At 38.6% G+C, this 18,909-nt stretch overlaps 1 protein-coding gene across 2 annotated transcripts in view; it reads left to right on the forward strand.

The window, feature by feature from the left end:
• Positions 1-3,922: 3,922 nt before the first annotated feature.
• LOC127372979 (stonustoxin subunit beta-like) overlaps positions 3,923-18,909 on the forward strand; it is a 48,208-nt gene continuing 33,221 nt past the window's right edge. Inside the window, exons 1-4 of one of the 2 annotated variants that reach the window (XR_007886811.1) lie at positions 3,923-4,038; positions 4,305-4,404; positions 6,875-8,329; positions 8,452-9,431. Coding sequence is in view for 1 of the 2 variants with exons in the window: in XM_051416992.1 (XP_051272952.1) it covers positions 4,314-4,404; positions 6,875-8,329; positions 8,452-9,005 (2,100 nt within the window). In the remaining variant the exon portion in view is untranslated. Of the gene's footprint in view, positions 4,039-4,304; positions 4,405-6,874; positions 8,330-8,451; positions 9,719-18,909 lie in introns of those variants that run through there. The other variant, XM_051416992.1, reaches the window with a different exon arrangement.

Below are 18,909 nucleotides of genomic sequence, written 5' to 3' on the forward strand. Positions count from 1 at the left end.
TAAATCCTGACTGAAAATCCTCAAATAAACTATTGTTATGTAGAAAGTCACACAACTCTTGGCGACTACTTCTCCAGAATCTTAGAGAGGAACGGGAGGTTAGAAATCGGTCTATAGTTGGCTAAAACCCCGGGTCAAGAGTAGACTTTTAAGAAGGGGTTTAATTACAGCTACTTTAAAGGACTGTGGTACATATCCTGATAATAAAGAAAGATTAATCATATCCAGTAAAGAAGTGCCAATTAAGGGAACAACTCTTTAAGCAGCCTAGTTGGGATCGGGTCTAACAGACAGGTTGATGGCTTCGATGAAGAAATGATTGAAGTTAACTGATGAAGATCGATAGCAGAAAAACAGTCTAAATAACATCTAAGTTTACATGACAGAAGTCCCTGAACTTGGAGAGCCACTGATAACTGTGATGGCAGTTGGGATTAATTTTTCTCTAATAGTAATAATTTTATTATAGAAGAAGCTCATGAAGTCATTGCTACTTAAGTTTATGGGGATATGTGGCTCGATAGAGCGTGACTCTCTGTCAGCCTGGCTACGTGCTGAAGAGGAACCTAGGTTGTTCTTATTTTCTTCTATTAGTGCTGAGTAATAGGCCCTCTGGCATTACGGAGGGCCTTTCTATAAATCTTAAGATCATCTTGCCAATTTGAGCGATATTCTGATAATTTGGAAGAGCGCCATTTCCTTTCAGATTTCTAGCTATTTGCTTTAACTGGCGGGTTTGGTGGTTATACCAAGGTGCTAGTCTCCTATGTTTTAATAATTTCCTTTTTATAGGAGCGATAGAGTCTAATGTTGATCGTAGTGAGCCTGTAGCACTATCGACAAGATTATCAATTTCAGAGGGACTAAGGTCATTATAGGACTCTGTTAAATTCAGACATGGCATTGAATTAAACACTGAAGGAATCTCCTCCTTAAATTTAGCTACAGCACTGTCGATAAACATCTGCTGTAGGAAGTTTTGCCTAATGGCTTATAATCTAATAGTATGAATTCAAAAGTTACTAAATAATGGTCAGATAGGAAAGGATTATGTGGGAAGACTATTAAATGTTCAATATCAATGCCATATGATAAAACAAGGTCAAGAGTGTGATTAAAACAATGAGTTGGTTTATTTACACTCTGACAGAAGCCAATTGAGTCTATTAATGATATAAATGCATTACTAAGGCTGTCATTGTCAACATCCACATGAATATTAAAATCACCTACAATAATTACTTTATCTGATTTAAGGACTAAGCTTGATAGAAACTCTGAAAATTCAGATATAAAATCAGAGTACGGTCCAGGAGCGCGGTACACTATAACAAATAGAACTGGCTGCAGTGTTTTCCAGTTTGGGTGAGAAAGACTAAGAACAAGGCTTTCAAATGAATTATAATTTAGTTTAGGTTTAGGGTCCATTAAAACGCTCGAATCATATATAGCTGCTACTCCACCTCCTCGGCCTGTGCCTCGAGGAATGTGAGTATTAATATGACTGGGGGGTGGATTCATTTAGGCTAACATACTCCTCGTGGGACAACCAGGTCTCAGTAAGACAAAGTAAATCAATATCATAATCTGATATTAATTCATTCACTAGAACAGCTTTAGAGGACAGAGACCTGATATTTAACAGCCCACATTTCATTCTCTTATTTTGTGCTACTGAGGAGTTGGTTTTAATTTTTATTAGATTTTTATGTTGAACTCCTCTTGTTTTTATTTCTTTAAATAGTTTAGGTGGTCGGGGGACAGACACAGTCTCTATGGGGTTTTGGGTGGGTGACTGTTCTAAAGAAAGCGCAGAGGAGTGTGTAAGACAGCAGCTCTGCTTCCTGGTCCTAACTCTGGACTGTCAGGTTTTAGAAATAAACTTCGCCATATTTCTAGATAAGAGAGCCGCTCCATCCAAAGTGGGATGGATGCCGTCTCTCCTAATCACTTGGCCTTTTCTCTTGTTCTCTGGAACATAAGGTTCCAGAAGGAAGGCGGTTCTTCCATGTGTTCTTGCCATATCTTATCTTTTTTGGCCTGAGTCCAGTTCTTAAGAAATCTCTCATTGAGACAGAATAAACACAAAGTTAAACATAAAGTCACACATAACCTCAATGGATTACATATAATGTCTCAATTTACAGCTAATATGAATATTGTCCCTTCTCCTTTAACATGATGAATAGTGTTCTGAGCCAGCGCTGAATGCCGGCTCTCTCTATGGCTTGGAGACATTTAAAGTTATTCAAAGGTTAAAAATCACATTCAGAGACAAGTGATAGGAGCTATTTGGTTGTTTCACTTTACGGCCTTTGTTTACTTTGTTTATTTGATTTTTTCCCTCCTTCCTTGTCAAAAAGTTTGTTTTTGTCCTTTTATTTAATGCTTCTTTTTGCTTTGGTACAGATCACAGAATGAGTTATTTCATTGTACTCACCCTTTACGTGGGTCAAGTTTCATACATTAACGTTAAACCTCAATGGATTACATATAATGTCTTAACTTACAGCTAATATGAATATTGTGTGAAAAATATACCACGCAATACATACAAATGACAGATAAAACAATAAAAACTAGTAAAACTTAGAATAGAATTTAAAATCCTCCTCCTCACCTATAAAGCTCTTCATGGTCAGGCCCCTTCATATCTTAAAGAGCTCATAGTACCCTATTACCCCTCTAGAACACTACGTTCTCTGAATGCTGGGCTACTTGTGGTTCCTATAGTCTCTAAAAGTAGAACATGAGCCAGAGCCTTCAGTTACCAAGCTCCTCTCCTGTGGAACCAGCTTCCAGTTGTGGTTCGGGAGGCAGACACCCTCTCCACATTCAAGAGTAGGCTTAAGACATTCCTCTTTGATAAAGCTTATAGTTAGGGCTGGATCAGGTGAGTCCTGAACCATCCCTTAGTTATGCTGCTATAGGCCTAGACTATCAGGGGGTTTCCCATGGTGCACTGAGCTCCTCTCTTCCTCTCTCTTTATGCACTCATTCATGTCCCATTAATGCATGTTACTAACTTCACTTCTTCCCCGGAGTTCTTGTGCTTTCTCGTCTCGCAGGTTCTTATCGATCCTGGTGGAGCCTCCTGCCATGGTCCTGCTAGATTGCCATTGCCAATACTGTTGTTGCTGTGCACCTGTCTGTCTCTCTCTCTCTCTCTCTCTCTGTCTCTCTGTGTCTCTCTCTCTCTCTCTCACCCCAACTGGTCGAGACAGACAACCACCCACCTAGAGCCGAAGGTCCTAGGTTTCTGCCTTTTAACAGGCAGTTTTTCCTTGCCCTTGTCACCAAGTGCTTGCTCATGGTGGTACTGTTGGGTCTCTGTAAAAAATGTTACAAAGAGTTCGGTCTAGACCTGCTCTATTTGAAAAGTGTCCTGAGATAACTTCTGTTATGAATTGGCGCTATACAAATAAAATTGAATTAAATTGAATTGAATTAAAACTGTGAATAAAATCTTAGATGTCAGCAGTGACATTTAATAACATTTAACTAAAGTGCTTTCATTAAATGCACCCTGGATTGTGATGTGACAGTCCTGCACACATATACCGGTAACCAGGTCTTACTAGGAAAAAGTTAGTAAAAGTTTATTTTGTACACAAGTGTCATGATCCAGACTGTCCTCACTGGAAAAATGGTTTGAGTATTTTTCTTCCCCATGACAAAACACCTCTTGTAGCCACTCAAATAACCACTGTTCTCTCTCCAAGCTAAAGTGTTCTTTCTCCAGTTCCCATTTCAAGGCCCCCTCGTTGCCATTTTCCATCCATCCACCAGATGGACACGGACAATCATTCTTTTCCCCATCAACCGGACTGCCCCACCCATCCACCCACCTGTTCCCATTTCCCTTAATCTGCTCTGTAGTTGTTCCTGGACTTGTAGTCATGTCTGGAGGAGTGTCATGGGAGGAGTATTTGAGAGGATATAAGTAATCTCGCAGATATCAGAGATGATCAGACTGGCAGCTCCAGTTGGAAGACAAGAAGACTTACACAACTCAACTGATCTACACAACTTCACCAGGTGAGGACAAACTGGGTGGACAGACACAGAGGGTGACAAAAACAGAAATATCTTTAGACTTTTACTGAACTCCAGTCTGTGTACAGCTATCACTGTCACATTAGTGTCTCCTGGGAAATACTAAGCACAGTAAACGGTCTGTCTTTCTGTTTCTTATCTTTGTCATCCTGTCTATTTTCTCTCTGAGTCTCAACACTCATACTGATAATACATTTTAAATGAAGTATTGAAGGCTCTGTGGTCACTGACTTTACATTTCTCCACAGGTTGTTGAAATGGCCTCAGATAACATGAAAGTTGCAGGCCTGGGTCGACCTTTCACCCTAGGAATGCTCTATGATGCTCGGCGAGATCAACTGATCCCAGGTAAGTTTTGACTTGGAAAACATCTCTCTATATATATTTTAGTGCTGTCAGTTTAACGTGTTATTAACGGCATTAACGCAAACCCATTTTAACGGCGTCAATTTTTTTATCGCAAGATTAACGTTCTTTTTGGCCTAGCACACTTTGTAGTTTTTTTCACATGCTGTTGCAACAACTAGTAACGTTAGAAAAACTACAACACCACACCGGATCTAGCTAGACCGGAAACAGAACAACAGGCACGCCGCACACACCTGTTTAAGAGTAGTAGACGTTACGTTTTGAGTGGATGGCGAGCGCAAGACGCCGAAATGGATGGATTCCTTGTTGTCCTAAAATGTCAACAGGCTTGTCTGTTTGAGTAACTGGCTCAAAGCAAAGAAGTAGTAGGCTAACCTTTTATTGGTAACCGTTACTGTTCATTCTTTCTGAAATAAGAGACTGGGTTGAGCCTCTGGTGAATAAAGAGCAGTAGCCTGACTGCTATGTTCAAAGCAAACTTGAGAAAAGTATTAAGCCATGGTTTAACTGCACTATAGGCTCAGTCCTAGTATACCTTACATGTGCACTTTGTAATTATTTTGTATGGCCCTGTTTTGATCCCTTAGAAAGGGCTGTTGAAGGGGCTGTTTGTGTGACAAAGTATTTTTTATACATTGTGTGAGAGATTATTTGCTCCAAGTGAGAATGTTAGTGTGAAATTGAACACTACAGTATATGCCAATGTTGTTTTCAATAAAAACAACATTTGCACAAAGCAAGCCGATCCACTTTTCCATGTTGATAAGAGCATTAAAATGAGAACAAATAATGGGACAAAAAGAAATCAAGGGACATTTAGAATAGATAAAAATGTGTGTATATATATATATTATTGAATGCCATTTAAGAAATTATTATATATATATAATATGAAAATATGGAATGAAATATGACATCATCAAGGCAATGCACCATCTTATTGTTTTAGATGTGTAATATCTTTACAATGTTGCTTCAAGACAGTCCAGTCATGCCCATTTAAGCTGGAAGGGCACATGCCCCACTTTAAATAATATGTAATTATACTCTTTTAATAATCAGGCCTGGTTCTACGACGGTGCAAACATGCATTTCAGCCAAGGTTTTTGTCAAGTGCAAGGTGGTCTTATAGGCGCACGGACTGTATGGGCGTCTTAATACGCACCTTCTAATTGAAAGGTCAATGCTAGTGAAACTATTCTAACTGACGCTCTCTCACCTTGTACATGGTCATATAGTTCAGTAATTAATGTCAGTGTTTGCAATGCATTGTGTTCCATGGATAAAACATCAGACGCTGCGTTTGCCAAAAAGAAAGTTGGATGAGGCTATAATTAGCCCTGGTAACTGGACATCTCCTTCACTAAAAGGAGAATATCGAGTTATATCCGACCAGTCTGATGTGTGTAGAGCTCTGTATGGTTATATTGTCTGCTGTCATTTTAAGGCGATTTAATGAAGGTAAACTCAGCGAACAGTCGTGCATAAAGACACTGCGCTCTGGCGCGGCAAAACAACTTAACATTCCGACCATGACCAGGCTTTTATACAATATAACACTGCTGTGGACAGTTGATACTGTAAGAATCACTCATTCATCAATCATCAAGATCGTGATTGATACTGACTTCCTGCTTTAACCACATTAAACCCTTGCTCTTCATGCATGTGTTTAAACATACAGCTACAGTACATCATCATCATCGTCATCATCATCTTCATCCGTTTTTCCTGTTTTTTTTCGGGGGTTTAAAATTTCTATTTTTTTTTTATTTTTTCCCGTGTTTTATTTTTTTTTTTTTTTTTTTTTATTTTTTTTTTTATTTTTTTTTTTTTTTCCCCCCCTCCCCATTTTTTTTAAAACTTTTTTTAAAAAAATTTAGGCTGGTATCAAAATCACAAGGTAGTGCCTTGATCACGTGACATTTCATACCATATGCTCAATTGTGTTATTATAAAAAATACTATACTAAAAGCATCTATATTAAAAACTTTTTGAAACATATTTTTATATATATTTGTTTATTTGAAGTCATACATTTTTTTTTTTTTTTTTTTTTTTTTTTTTTCTCCCCGGCGGTTTTTTTTGTTTGGGGGGGGGCCTCCCCCCCTTAAAACACACCCCCCCCCCCAAAAATGAAGCGCCCGAAAAAAATGGCACAAAGTTTTGTGTGTTGTGCAATTTATTTGTATTAATAGACAATGCCATTGTGTTTTCAAAAAACTATACTGCAATATTGAACTTTTAAAATATTTTTATATTTTGTTTATTTGAAGTCTACAGGCACAAAGTTTTGTTGTTGTGCAATTACACTTATTATGTATATTGTTACCAAAAACCCTCAATTTTATGTTTCCTTCCTTTTTAATGATTAGCTTTGTGTTATTTTATATTAACAAAATGGGTTTCCTGCTTTATCAGATGATTAATGTTCTCAAATTCCTACAGGTGTGACATTATGGGATAAAGAAACTCATAAAGTAACTGAGACCTCTCATCAGGGCAGTACATTTGAAATTTCTGCATCTGACACCATTGAATCCAAGTCCTCTCTGCTGGATATTAACGCTTCTCTGAAGGCCAGTTTCCTGTGTGGACTGATTGAAGTTGGAGGATCTGCTGAATATCTGAATGATACGAAGAAATACAAGAATCAGAGCAGAGTGACACTTCAGTACAACGCTACCACCACATTCAAGGAGTTGTCAGTGACTCACCTTCAATGCAAAGACCCCCAGCAGATAGATATCATTAAGAAGTCCTCAGCAACACATGTAGTCACAGGCATCCTTTATGGGGCAAATGGTTTCTTTGTGTTTGACAGTGAGAAATTAGATGTCAGCAGCGTTCAGAACATCCAGGGCAGAATGGAAGCTGTGATAAAGAAAATCCCCTTATTCGATATTGAGGGAAAAGTTGACATCAAGCTGACTGATGAAGAAAAAGACCTGTCCAACAAATTCTCCTGCAAATTCCACGGAGACTTCATTCTTGACAGCAACCCTGCATCATTTGAACAGGCAGTGAAGACCTATGCAGAACTCCCCAAGCTACTGGGAGAAGAGAGAGAGAAGGGTGTTCCTCTGAAGGTCTGGCTGATGCCATTGAAAAATTTGTATTCCGAAGCTGATGAACTTAAGAGTGGGATCAGTGTTGGACTAGTGAGGAAGGCACAAGATGCTCTTGAAGATTTCAGTGAAACACGAATGAGATACAACGAATATCTGGATGACAGAGTGGTAGAGAATCTTCCACAGATTAAAGGAGGGTTAGACAGATTCCGAAACTTGTGTGAAGACTATGAATCTAACCTGAAGAGGACCATGGCGACGAAATTTTCCCTCATCCGTGAAGGTAAAGAAGATGAGAGTTCAACAAAACAACTCTTGGAAGACAGAGACAAGTCACTATTCAGTAATGAAAAACTAAAGAGCTGGCTGGATCATAAAGAGAAAGAGATCAACATCATCAGGTCCTGTGTAGAAACGATGCAGGGAACAAAGATCGTTCCAAATCAATTGAAGCTGGACGGAGATGTTCGTGCTCCAGGTGTAGAGGATGCTCTGTGCTTTGTTTTCACCTCCCTGGAGAGCTCTGACCCCAGGCTTGATGCAATGGCTGACTACTTAAAATCACCTAAATTAGGAAGCAATGAAGACCACTGGTGCTACTCAGATGAGGTTTTCATCAAAATGAGGAAAAAAGCCAAAGATTTCAATTATCTTGCCAAAGCACTGAAGAACAACAGTCAGTTCTGTTTCCTTGTAGCAGCCATTGAAAATAAGAAATACACAGGAGCAACCATCTACCATTACAGGGACGGCATTCTGATCAATGAGGATTTTTCAAAGCCCAACCTCCCTCCTGTGGAGACTATCACAGACAAAAAAGATTTGATCTGGTGTAAGTCACTTTCCATGTTTGTTTTTGAGTAACAAATTCCCCATATGAATGTTCTGTCCTCCAGAAACCTGTTTGACCATCAGAATAACTAATAACACATTTTGTTTTGGTCTCTCCATCAGATGCTTGTGATGTCAACCTGGACCCAAACACTGCCAACAACTACCTCACTCTGTCTGAGGGAAACAAAAAGGCAAAATATGGAGAATGGCAGACATACCCTGATCACCCAGAGAGGTTTGATAAACAACCTACGGTTTTTTGCAAAGAGAGGTTGAAGGGGCGCCATTACTGGGAGGTAGAGTGGAGTCATTGTTCCCCTGAATCTGTTTATAACTGTGTTGCATACAAGGGAATTGACAGAAAATCAGGCAGTTCAGAGAGTAGTCTTGGAAATAATACCATGTCTTGGGGTGTTGGCCAATTTTATTCGGATCTTGAACGCAAACTTCAGATACATCATAATGGTTGGCTAGGGGAAGATACTTTTCCCTCTGGCTGCAACAAAGTTGGGTTGTTTCTGGACTGGCCTGCTGGCACTCTGTCCTACTACAAAGTCTCTTCTCACACACTGACTCACCTCTATACCTTTAAAACCCTATTCAATGAGCCTGTATACCCATGCTTCTGGGTTGGACGAAAATCCAGTTTTGTGTACGTGTGTCCAGTTGAATAAGAGCAATGACAAATACTTGTTAGATCTTGGTCTGTAGGGGATATGGATTTTCATTTAAACACCCCCAGTTTAGCTTCAATCTTAAAAAAAATCAAAAATGCATTCAAACCCAGATGGACCAGGATCACTGATTCTAATGAAGTGACTGTACATGTAACTTCTATGTATTAGTTCATGATGATTCTAAGCACAGCCTTCTTCTCAAAATGTTCTTCATAATCAGTTTGCATTGCTTGATTAATCAATAATGTGTTTTTAATTGTAACTTTCTGTTCTAATACCTAAACATATGTATACTGATACACAAGTTTTCTTTCTGTCTTAAGAGCAGAATGTTGAAACAGATACTCACAATAATGGTATAATATTGATATTGCTTTAGTTGAATGTGAGATGTTGGTTATATTGGGACATAAGGTAGTTAAAGTGCAAATATTTTAATTTAGCATTTGTTTCTTTTCTTTTTTGTTCAGCTCAGCCTAAAAATATATCATATGTAACCTTAAAGAATATAAAAGGAATCATTTTGTCACATGTGTGTCTTAAACATGACCTGGGGTTAAATTAATGGCTTTACCACTCTGAGGAGGGAATCACTTTGTTAGATGTTAAGTACACTGCTGATGTTTGTAGAGCTGAAGCAATGTCAGATTCCTGTGAAACCTGTTGGAAATGTTGAGCAGAATATTCAATAAAGTAGAGAGCTGAGTTTACCACTGTGTGCTATTTTATTTCCTGTACATTCAAAAAGTTGACTGTACCAAAGGTTCTGAGCTCATTTATGAACAATGCAAAGAACACTACAGCGATACAACATAAATCCTCAGAGGACTTTATATAACTTTCATTCTCCACAGTATAAGAACACAGAGGAAGGTAATATTTGCTTCCACGTGGATTTTAACATGATGTCTGCTGTCATCAGTGGCTACATGTGACCTCATTCAACATTTGGAAGGACCCATCATGCTGTTAAGTTTGTATTCCACTTAGAAAGTGGAAGTGTTAGCCCAGCTTGCTAATGTTAGCACTGATTCATGTTAGATGTTACTTTAGTTCATGTTGTTTTAACACAGAGTCAACAGCAGCTCCTGTGTTCATCCCACAGTATCATATTACTATATATTGTATTATATGCTATTATATCGATCACTATCCTACTATACTATATATTGAGAAACTGCACAAATCGGCTATTATGTAACCGTACATAAAAAACATGTATGTTCACTAACTTAGGGTATTACTGATTACTGTCAATATATTGTATATTTTTCTACCTATTATATGTATATGTATATACAGTTTCCTAAATGTAATTCATAACTCAGACAATCTTGGTACTAGATTACCTGGTAATGTGAGGGGTTTATAGATCCAGGAGTTAAAATCTGGATGATTACTGCGGTACAGAAGTGGTTAACTTTTTCTGAGATATTAAAACTGAAGGATAAGGGTTAGAACCCTAACCTTAATACCTCCAGTTCTCACTGTTAACCTCATCCCCCCAACCATTTCTGAACAGCATTAACCTTACTACAGCAAGTTGTTCCGCTACCTCATTTTGTTTACATCTGCTTCCCCATGAGATCACGCGTTCTGAAGGTCACATTATTTTCAAATCTTGTAGTGTGTGCATGTTTGAGATTAGACAAACCAATGTGCATGATGCAACGTGATTTCAAAGTCGGTTAGGATTTAGTCTGTAGTCTCTCCCTCACCCCAGCACCCACATCACTGATGTTACTGATTGTTCACATCTCATTGATTTCTTTTCTAAATAACTTCAAGCATCTGAGAGCATTCCTCGGGTGAACTGTTGACCCAGGGCAGCAGCCTACATAATATCTCAAGCCTTTTCCAACCTTTGGAGAAATGTCAACTGAGGGACCACAAAGCCTCCAGTACTTCATTTAATTAGTACGAGTGTTGAAGAGTATTACAGAGTCAACTCTGTTCTCTCACATCAACAGGGTGACAAAAAGGAAACAGTGTGAATGAAACAATGTCAAACAGTTTGTTCTGTAAAGAACGGATAAATAATGAGACAATCCCAATGAATTATTCATTAAGACTCCATCGTCAGGTAGCGCAGGTCGTGTACATTACTCTACTGTAGGGAAACTGTAGCCATGTCTGTATTACCAGTAGTATCTATAGCTAGCCATATCAACATTGGTAGCTAACATCCATGGCTACACTATACCAGTAACAGTAACCATAGCAACATCGCTAGTAACCGTAGCTACGTTGTTGCACATTTCTAACCAATATCTGATTACGCTGTGGAGGACTGTGCTGCACTGTACTGGGCGGCTGTGGCTCAGAAAAAGAGCGGGTTGTCTACTAATCAGAAGGTTGTTGGTTCGATCCCTGGCTCCTCCCGCCACATGTCAAAGTGTCCTTGAGCAAGATACTGAACCCCGAATTGCTCTTGATGCTGTGCATCAGTCTGTGAATGTGTATGAATGAGTTAGTTTCTGTTCAATGGGCTTTGCCATCACTGATGGGTGAATGTGGCACGTAGTGTAAATATATACAAGCACAGGTCCATTTACTGTTCTATGTTCTTACTTTGTGCTGTTCTATGTTCTGTTGTTAGAAGCTGTTAGAAGTCAGGCACTACCCTTTATATGAGGGTGTCGAAAAACAACTTCCACTTTAAACAGCACATCTTTTCACATCACTGCTACCACATGTTGTATGGATTCTTTGATCAGGTGTTTATGTACATACTGTAAACACAAATAACTGAGATGTGTGTGTGGTAGAACATCTTCCTGTTTATGTCGGCATCCATGTTAACAGATTTGAGCAGTCACACTGCCTGAGTTGTAGATATTTTTTTCTTTGCTTCTTAAATATCTTTCTTTTTCAGCAGCTCCAGTCCCTGCTTTTGTTTTTAGTATTTCATAAAATAGTTGGTTAATTGGGAAAGAGTTTTATGTCAGAAATTAGCCTGAGTGAGTTTTCTTGTGGCGCAATTCTCCAGGTGTCAATGTTGGTCCTTTCCCTTTCTCCCCTTTACTGCCCTTAGCATAGCATAGCCATACATATTTTTATACATATTTTTGATGGGAGGAACCACAGCCACCCAAATGTGGAGAAATGATTGTGTAAATAGAGTGGTGGTTGTTAATACAGAGGAATCTGTAATACAGTGGAAATTCACTGCTCAAAAAAGTATATTACAGTATAACACCAAGTCAGTTAAACTTTAGGGATATCAATCTGTCCATTTAGGAAGCACAAGTGATTGTGAATCAATTCCAACTGCTTTGGTTCAAACGAAAGCGACAACTAGCGCAATTATCAGGCAAAAGCAAGACAACCCAAAAAAGTGGCAGGTCATTGAATTCTGAGAGTAAATTTGGAAGGAAAATCACAGTAACCAGTTATGGCCATGTCCCTATCACAAATATTAATATTAAAGGTCCAGTGTCACATTTAGGCGGATCAGTAACACTTTATAATGAGTACACACTATTAAGCATTAGTTAAGCATGAATAAATACTGAATTCATCATTTATAACCCATGAATACACATTAGTATGTAGTTTATAAACACAGTTAAAAATGTTTTATTCATCATTGATAAGCACATTAGTTATGGATTAGTAAAAACTGAATTCATCATTTATAAAGCATGATTCTGCTGTAAATAGTCATTACTATGTGGTTTATAATCACAGTTATAAATGTTTTACTCTTCATTGTACTGTACATTTCTGCATGCACTTGCACATCCACTATTCAGACATGTATTAATGATTAGTGACTGTGTTAGCAGATGTTCTATAAAACTCACAACAAATTCATTTTCTAATGAATGCCTATAAACAGTGATTAATGCAGGAATTCACAGTTACAAAGCACTTACTACTCGTTAATTAAGTATTTTGCACGAGCTTATCTAAAGTGAGCACTATCTATGGCTTATTAAGGATTTACAAATGAGATATAAAGGCTGACAATGCCTCGAGACTCACAAAATGTTCAGTTATCTTAACAGACGAAGGAGAGACACAACACAAAGGGATATAGAACAGATTGTATTGATATTTATTGCAACTTCCCAACATATTGTATAAAGACGAACAAGGGTGGTTTATGAAGACATGCTATTGTTGTGATCTTATCTGTTTGGGACGTGTACGTTGAGTTAGCAGTCCCGCTCTCAGCACATTGGCGGGATGTTACGTCATATTTACGTTAACTCTCAGAAGTTTCTGACAGTGCAGCCAAGGGGAGCATGGAGAACGTAAATATGGCGTAACATCCCACCAACGTGCTGAGAGCGGACTGCTAGCTCAACGTACACGTCCCAAACAGATAAGATCACAACAATAGCATGTCTTCATAAACCACCCTTGTTCGTCTTCATACAATATGTTGGGAAGTTGCAATAAATATCAATACAATATGTTCTATATCCCTTTGTGTTGTGTCTCTCCTTCGTCTGTTAAGATAACTGAACATTTTGTGAGTCTCGAGGCATTGTCAGCCTTTATATCTCATTTGTAAATCCTTAATAAGCCATAGATAGTGCTCACTTTAGATAAGCTCGCGCAAAATACTTAATTAACGAGTAGTAAGTGCTTTGTAACTGTGAATTCCTGCATTAATCACTGTTTATAGGCATTCATTAGAAAATGAATTTGTTGTGAGTTTTATAGAACATCTGCTAACACAGTCACTAATCATTAATACATGTCTGAATAGTGGATGTGCAAGTGCATGCAGAAATGTACAGTACAATGAAGAGTAAAACATTTATAACTGTGATTATAAACCACATAGTAATGACTATTTACAGCAGAATCATGCTTTATAAATGATGAATTCAGTATTTACCAATCCATAACTAATGTGCTTATCAATGATGAATAAAACATTTTTAACTGTGTTTATAAACTACATACTAATGTGTATTCATGCTTTATAAATGATGAATTCAGTATTTATTCATGCTTAACTAATGCTTAATAGTGTGTACTCATTATAAAGTGTTACCGGGGATCTATTGGCAGAAATGTAATATAATATTCATAGATATGTTTTCATATGACCTGAAAATAAGAATTGTGTTTTCATTACCTTAGAATGAGCAGTTTTTTCTACTGATGCTGCAGATCACCTTTCGTGGAGTCTGCCATGTTTCCACTTTAGCCCAAAATGAACTAGCTAAAATTTGGTCCAACTTGAGCCCCCCATCCTGAAGCCCCTTGATCTGTGAGCCACTCTTAGTTAAGCATGAGTAGTAGAGTCTGTATGGAGTGAGCTGAGTAAATTTGAACTTATTTCACCTTAGCAGCACTTGCTAAATATTCACTCTTATTAGATATACATTTTACTTATATGTATATACCTATACATACATTCATATTCTATATATTATGTTAGATATTGTATTATAAGTAATATTTCTATTCTTTAACAGTGTGTGAATAGGACAACTGTAACAAACAAATTTCCCCACGGGATCAATAAAGTATTTCTGGTTCTGATTCTAATGAGGAACGGGCAGCTGCACTACTGGTGTCGGTTTAAAGAGTGACCGTGTTAGCTGTTGACTTTGAACTAAATGCAAAGGCTTTTTGAGGAAGGTAGTCTACGTGTTCTTGTACTGTTTTCAACATTTGCCGTTACTACAGCCATTCTGCTGAAAGTCACCAGTGATCCACTTCATGCAATATAGACATACAATATACTACACTATATTTCATACAATATGGTATGGAGATCATAGGGGCCTGAGGAGAGAGATTGTAGGGGCCTGAGGAGAGAGATTGTAGGGGCCTGAGGAGAGAGATTGTAGGGGCCTGAGGAGAGAGATCATAGGGGCCTGAGGAGAGAGATTGTAGGGGCCTGAGGAGAGAGATCATAGGGGCCTGAGGAGAGAGATCGTAGGGGCCTGAGGAGAGAGATTGTAGGGGCCTGAGGAGAGAGATCATAGGGGCCTGAGGAGAGAGATTGTAGGGGCCTGAGGAGAGAGATTGTAGGGGTCTGAGGAGAGAGATCGTAGGGGCCTGAGGAGAGAGATCGTAGGGGCCTGAGGAGAGAGATTGTAGGGGCCTGAGGAGAGAGATCGTAGGGGCCTGAGGAGAGAGATCGTAGGGGCCTGAGGAGAGAGATCGTAGGGGCCTGAGGAGAGAGATCGTAGGGGCCTGAGGAGAGAGATTGTAGGTTCCTGAGGAGAGAGATTGCAGGGGCCTGAGGAGAGAGATTGTAGGTTCCTGAGGAGAGAGATTGCAGGGGCCTGAGGAGAGAGGCTTAATGAAGGAGGTCTGTGGTGCTGCAGTTGGACCCTTTTACAAAAACTAGCTCAGATAGGACTGGTGAGGTTTTTCCACTGTAGTTTTCCTTCGCACTTGGAAAGGGAGGGTGAAGCATGTGAGTTGCAATCTGCAACCACATCACTAAATGCCACTAAATCCTACACACTGGTCCTTTAAATAAATATATTTGGAACCCCCCTTGGGTTTGTGCAAACGTATAATGCCATTATTTCTTATTCAAACATTTCATGTGTTTATATTTTTAATATATGTATTGATATTATGTTATAGTTGTAGTGAACATAATAACTGGAAGTTTGTGTAAAATGAGGAAGGATTTGGAGGGAGTTCTAGCAGATTATTTCCTCTGATTATTGCATCAGGGAAGAGTGTTCCTGATTTTAGGAACTGTCATAATAGTTGAATACACTTCTGTAGGACCTTGTCCTCGTCTTCCTCTACAAGAGACGCTTTATCTGTCTCTTAATTCAACAATCATCATATTATTTTGATTTTGTTCCACCAGGAGAGTTTTCAAGGCCTCCTCTTTCCCTTTGACCTTTTTGACCCAGGAGGGGAGGTGAGACTGTGGCGCCGACAGTCTCCTGCACAGAGAGCCTGGTTCTTTTCAGATTCTCAGATGGGATCTCTAAGGTATCAATATGTTTTATCCTCTTTAACAGAACACTGACTTCTCCACAGATCAGAACGACACCCTACACCTAAAGTAGATCGTGTGTGATAATTAAATGCCTTTTTGATTGTAAATCAGGGTTAGATATCCCTGAAATGTGTTTACATCTCTTTTAGTCTGACAGGTCCACCTCCAGAGAGAAACTCCTCTGGAATCCACATCTGGTATTCTGACACCCCTTCCTCTAAAGTGTAAATGACGATGTTTTCTTTTGATAGTGGACAATCCAATCTAGGAAGCAGTAACAACAGTTGCACGGATATAGATTTAGTTCTGTTGGAGTATTATGGTAAAATTTCATCTCCTCCTAATTAACAGATTGCCATCCAGCATGAGAAGGACGCAAATGTAATGTTTGTCTGATGTTTCTGTCTTCAGATTGGACTAAGTTACAAAATCATGTGTAAAATGTCTGAATGTTTGATGGAGCCACAGCGCCACCTTTTGGTAAGGTTCTGGTATAGCGTAAGGTACTTTCAAAACGAACTTTGTTTGATAACTGTATAGTAATACAATAAGTAAATGCCTGACACATATTTGTTATAACAAGGATTAATCTAGCACTATACGAAATATGTACAATCCCTCAGTGCTACTTTATGTGTGTGTTTAATGATTAATGATTTAATGATTTTAATGAAGTTCCACTTTACCTTTACATTAAGTAATTTCGGTTATGTTATGTTAAAATATGTGAACTATGTATTAAGTCATGGTGGGTTCTGTGAACGGTGAATTATGATCTCGAAACTTTAAAACACGATAGGAATAAATTATAAAGTTACGTATATCAAATTATCACCAGAGGAAGTGACGCGCGCGGTCAGCTCCTCTCGTCCAGTTCCGCCTCCAAAATAAAAGCTATAAGAGATAGACTCCGGTCACTCTTCGCTCCTCTCGCTTTTCTTCTCTCTCTTGTATCAACTCGTTATTTATTCTCGCTTTTTCTTTAATTTCCGTACTTTATTTTACTTCGTTTGCGACACGTGTTGATTTTTTCCTCAAGAAATAACTTGCCGTGCTGAAGTACTTTTCAAGTACTTTTATTTTGAAAGCTAAAGACACAAACGAATTTCTTCTTTTATATTTTTGTAGTCTTATCGTCAAGTATTGTCGCCTTTTCACAGAAAGTGAATTTAATCAAATTCTTGGACTTTCTTGGAGAATTCTCCAGGCCAGCGTTTCATCCTCCAGTTATTTTTAAACAAGAAGCTGAATGAGTTTACAATCAGAGCTGAAGACCAACCACTCTAAGACATTCATCATCAGCCAGAAGGACGTCGCAGTAGTTGACTGCTCAAGAAGACGTATAAACGTTTCCAGCCGAATAAAGACATTATTCTCCAGCCACCTTGCCCCCAACGCTCACTAGCGCACACAGCTGGGCCTTTTGGAGAGATTGCCACTGGAACCAGGGACTACAACTCCCTTCAGCCTGTTGGATCAGTGACGCAAAGCCGCAGTTGAGCTGAAAGCCAAGGACCTGGAATCCTTCCAAGTTCCATCTACAAACAAAGTAGGCTGACTCTCCGGTACCAGCAGGATTCACACACATGAAGAAGAGCTGGTGTCTGTCTGTAAGCTTTGATTCCCATCTTTTAAGTTTAAGAGAATTTTGGATTAGGGCCTCTCAGTTCTAAAATTTACTCTCGTAATATTTTAAACTTACTGCCGCATCGCAAAATCCACCATCGCTCCTGAATCACCTAATAGTAATAATTCATATATTGTCCACATATTCTGTTACTTGTTGTCATTTGTTTGTTTATCATTTCATGCTATTTACTCTGCATTAGTTTAGTTAATAAACATATATAACCGTATGTCCTTGTTGGTGCAGGTTTGATTTGATGCGGGGAAATCGATGAATCGTGTAAAAGAAATCACTACTTCAGAAATATGAGATTAAATATAGATTTTGAAACTTAATAAATTGATTTAAAATTGATTTGATTAGATCTGTGGAATAATTTCCTCCGGATTATTCCAGTAGCTAAACAACGGAGGTGGTGCCCCATTTACGAGTGTATTATTAATCCCCAGTGATTAATTACTAATAAAAATGAAAAAGTAAGTGTTTTCTTGTCCCTCATACTTCCCTTTTGTTCTATTAGCTCTTTGGTTATTTTGACCACCTTTCTAATGCAGGACGAGGCTGTTTAGATTGAAGGCTCTGTGAATATAGTTTGTGTTCAGGTCTTCATCGTTTAGATCTGTATTATACAATTTCCTTTAATTTTCTTTAATTAAACAACGTAAAACATTTTGTACTGTAAAGAACGTGGAAGTAACGAGACAGGCAACTGGAACAGCTGGAACAACCTAAACAGGAACAGGAACTTCTTGTTGTGTTCCAGAAATCAGGAGATATCGAGTTATGGTCATGGAATGTGAAACTTAGAAGACTGATGATGGTGGACACAAGGAGCTTTCTCTCTGATGAGAGACTTCCTGCGATCCTTTTGTTCCATATATTTAAACTTTAATAACACTTTACGTAACCCAGTAGATAGTTCATCTCTTAGTTTCATTTTATTCTCATTCTTACTTTCTGTTTGCTAAAAAATGTGTCAGTCAAAGTGAGGTTGCTCAGTATTGGTTCTTATTGGCTGTATCAGTCAATACAGATATCTGATTGGAGAGGGGAATTAAGTCCCACCCCCTCCAGGTTGACGCTCAGCAGCTCAGTCAAAGCAGACGAGTGAGTCGAGTCATAAACTAGTTAAGCTGAAACCAGTGAAAGTGGATAAATGAAATTAAGGCAACCTTGAGACGACACATAGGTGAAACTGAAGAGGTGATTCTATGACATGGTGAGCAGTGGCGTGCACAGACTTTTTGAAGGGCAGGGGCGGAAAGAAAAAAAAGGGCACATATAGCAGGTCCTCACCACTGTAGAGGGCACTTTAGACACGTTTTATATGTTATACA

This window comes from Dicentrarchus labrax, unplaced genomic scaffold, assembly GCF_905237075.1.
Source record: "Dicentrarchus labrax unplaced genomic scaffold, dlabrax2021, whole genome shotgun sequence".
In the NCBI taxonomy this organism is placed as follows: Eukaryota; Metazoa; Chordata; class Actinopteri; family Moronidae; genus Dicentrarchus; species Dicentrarchus labrax.